A 3,542-nucleotide genomic window follows, 5' to 3' on the forward strand; every position below is an offset into this window, starting at 1 on the left:
GGGCTTCGTTTCCAGCCTTTCCCTCTCTCACAAACACAGTGGAATTAACCTAAACAGAACAACAAAGGATCATCAGGGTTGTGTGGTTTTTTAAAGATTCGAGATCAAATCCCATGACTGTAATGTTTACCGTGATGGAAGAGTGCCAATTACCTGAGTTTCATCAACAGACAAGTGCAGTATGTCCTCCAGTTACCTGTTTGAAAGATTGAATCAAAGCCGAAGGCCTACCCGCTGTGGTCGTCTTTATGCATTAATAGGGCATCACATTGGTGATCCCAAAGGAACATCACAAGGTGTGGATTCACATCTCTGGGCGTGTATTACGGTCGGTGTACAAGGCATGAACTAGTTATGCGTAAACATTGCAACCTGTTTGGGTAGGTTAATTAGGTTCAAATTAAATACTGGCATAATCTTCTTCTTAAATGAGTATTGTCTAAAAATGAATCCTGTGTTTCTGATAATCTCTCGGGGTACTGGTTTTGGAACTTGAAGTATTTGACCTGACTATTCGGTAATTACTTTTATGACGTTAATTACCTCCTGTCAGGTTGAAGTCTTGTTGATTATGGTTTCTAAACACTTTCAAATTGAGTTTAAATGTGTGTATGTGTGTGATTATGTGTGTGTGTGTGTGTGTGTGTGTGTGTGTGTGTGTGTGTGTGTGTGTGTGTGTGTGTGTGTGTGTGTGTGCACACGCCCAGGTGTGTGTGTGGTTTAGTGTGCATTTGTGCATGCATGTAGTGTGTGTGGGCATTTTTATACGTGCATTTGTTTTGTGTGGTTGAGTGTGTGTTTGTGTGTGTGTGTGTGTGTGTGTGTGTGTGTGTGTGTGTTTGTGTGTGTGTGTGTGTGTGTGTGTGTGTGTGTGTGTGTGTGTGTGTGTGTGTGTGTGTGTGCGTGTGTTTGTGTGTGTATGTGTGTGCGTGTGCGTGCCTGTGCATTGCGTTCAAGTGTTTGGCTGTGTGTGTGGGGGTTAGGGTGTGTTTGCTTCCTAATATGGACTAATACCCATGCATCCATTTCGTGCCACTTGTTATTAAATATGTGTAGTCTGACAAAAACGATTGCCGGTCAAATGGGTTTCTAACTCAGACTGGTGGTTCCCCCGTGAGACTGACACAGACTTGCGGTAAACAGGCCCTATACCCCTAAGAATTTCCACTAAATGGCATATATGTTATGTTACGCTAAACGGATGAACTGGCGGGGTCTGCCAAGAGTACAGTAGTAGGGTGGGGAGGGAGTTAGGCAGGGAAGGCCCCGCGAAGCAGACTTAATTCCAGCGGCAGACTGTTTGGCCGCGGGCGAGGTATAAAATAAATTAGATTGGCTTTGGCAGTGCGCGGCTGAGACAGGGAACTTCTACAGAGTCCTCACATAGCTTGACACCCTGAACGCAACCACATCTACACGAATGTTTGGTTGAACTCGGAGTAATTGCACGGTTTCGACGGGTTGATGTTTTGAAAGAAAATAGCCTTCCGGCGTGTAACTTTGTGTCTATGGTAGGCCTACAAAACCGATTACAAAAGGGCACGCACAGCTTACGCGTAAAAGTTGATACTACAACAGCGATGCGCCAAACATGCGGATGGTGCTACATATTCATATCGGTTACACACGCCAAGAGCTCCTCTATGATGACTGCATTTGTGTGCATGTGTGTGTGTGTGTGTGTGTGTGTGTGTGTGTGTGTGTGTGTGTGTGTGTGTGTGTGTGTGTGTGTGTTTGCGCACGTATACATTTTGATAGACAAGGTGGGAAAAGCAGCGGTGGCGTGGAAGTGCAAGTGATGCCAAGTCAAAAAACCACAGCCACATATGTGACACGTATAACAGCAAGGCAGCAGTCTGTTTAGCATGCGTATTATTCGCTTTGGTGTGCGTGTATGGGGTTTATGCGTGTGTGTGTGTGTGTGTGTGTGTGTGTGTGTGTGTGTGTGTGTGTGTGTGTGTGTGTGTGTGTGTGTGTGTGTGTGTGTGTGTGTGTGTGTGTGTGTGTGTGTGTGTGTGTGTGTGTGTGTGTGTGTGTCTATATGTATCTCTTCGTGTGTAGGCCTACACTTCTCCATAATGATAGCCTTCAGTCTCTAGCCCGGTGGTTGGGGCTTCTCCTCTCAGACTCTGGGCATGTGCCAAACACCGGAGCCCAGAGAATATGGCTTACAGCTGGGCAACCGACCCAGCCCGGTTCCCCTTGTGAGCTCCAGGAACGCCCTACAACATGCAATAGGAATGCATTCCCAAGATGCAGGAATAAGGCGAAATGTGATGTCTTTATTTGGTACTAGTTGTAAGGTTGATGTTACAGGTTATGGTAAAACAGCGTTTCTGACCAACTAACATGTGCAACAGAAGCAGGGAGCCTAAAAACATAAATACCGTTAGACCTCAGATCCAGGAGTTGGTCTCCACCTAGTGGCTACTCAGCGCCATTACAGCAAACATTTACCCGCAACCTCGAAAGTAACTAACAAAATTATGCAAAGTTAATACTGACATGGTCAGGTTTGTAAGTGGTTATAGTCATTTAATGGTGTGAAAATACTTCAAGTTAGATCCATTCAACATAATAAAATAAAATGCAATTTCTATTTGAAACATCGAAATTGTGTTGTCATGCAAAATGTCAACAGGTTAGAAACAATATTAATCCATACAAACAACGTGATGATAAAGTTGGCATTTCTATTACTTCTCACATGCACCCATACAAAAATAATATCATGCCAACTTTTCCATGTGTTCTTCGCCCATTCATATTGCCATTGCAAAACACAACTTCATGGAACATCACAATCACACTTCCAATATCTTGCGCCCTCCTCCTCCTCCTCCTCCTCCTCCTCCTCCTCCTCCTCTCTGGTCCCCAGGGTCAGGCCGGTCACAGAACAAGGTCGGTGGACAGGAGCTCCTTCTCAGGCCGTTTCCCTCTGTCCACGTCATGGGCTGACCGCGACCCTGGGGGGCTTCTGGAGCCTCTGGCTAGCACCTAGGTGGCTAGCATTCTCGGTCACAATCACACCCTATTGGTCGCCCCCTTTGCCTGGCAGACAGGGGGAAATGTCAGGTTTTAAACATGATAACAAAATAATGAACCAAAGAATGATAAAAACAGGGCAGTTTTGGGGGTAATTGTGAAATTGACCTTTATTGGGGACGAACTTCAGCGAGTGGCTGAATATTCAGAAGCGCGATAGACCCTGCTCCGGTCCATCGTTCACAAACTCATGACCCAGTCCGTTGCCACACTTGCCACACAGGACCTACAGTAACATACACGCACGCGCACACACACACACACACACACACACACACACACACACACACACACACACACACACACACACACACACACACACACACACACACACTAACACACACACACACACACACACACACACACACACACACACACACACACACACACACACACACACACACACACACACACACACACACACACACACACACACACACACACACATTAAATGATGTTATTGATCAATATACCTAAACGTCACGGTCTGGTGCTTT

At 45.8% G+C, this 3,542-nt stretch overlaps 1 protein-coding gene across 1 annotated transcript in view; it reads right to left on the minus strand.

The window, feature by feature from the left end:
• Positions 1-2,262: 2,262 nt before the first annotated feature.
• Positions 2,263-3,542, minus strand: part of msrb1b (methionine sulfoxide reductase B1b) — a 1,809-nt gene continuing 529 nt past the window's right edge. The window contains exons 3-4 of the mRNA XM_060036648.1: positions 3,154-3,271; positions 2,263-3,051 (exon numbers count right to left, since the gene is read on the minus strand). Of these exons, the coding sequence (XP_059892631.1) occupies positions 3,032-3,051; positions 3,154-3,271 (138 nt within the window). The 3' untranslated portion in view covers positions 2,263-3,031. The remainder of the gene's footprint in view (positions 3,052-3,153; positions 3,272-3,542) is intronic.

The sequence above is a fragment of the Gadus macrocephalus genome, chromosome 18 (genome assembly GCF_031168955.1).
Source record: "Gadus macrocephalus chromosome 18, ASM3116895v1".
Taxonomy (NCBI): domain Eukaryota; kingdom Metazoa; phylum Chordata; class Actinopteri; order Gadiformes; family Gadidae; genus Gadus; species Gadus macrocephalus.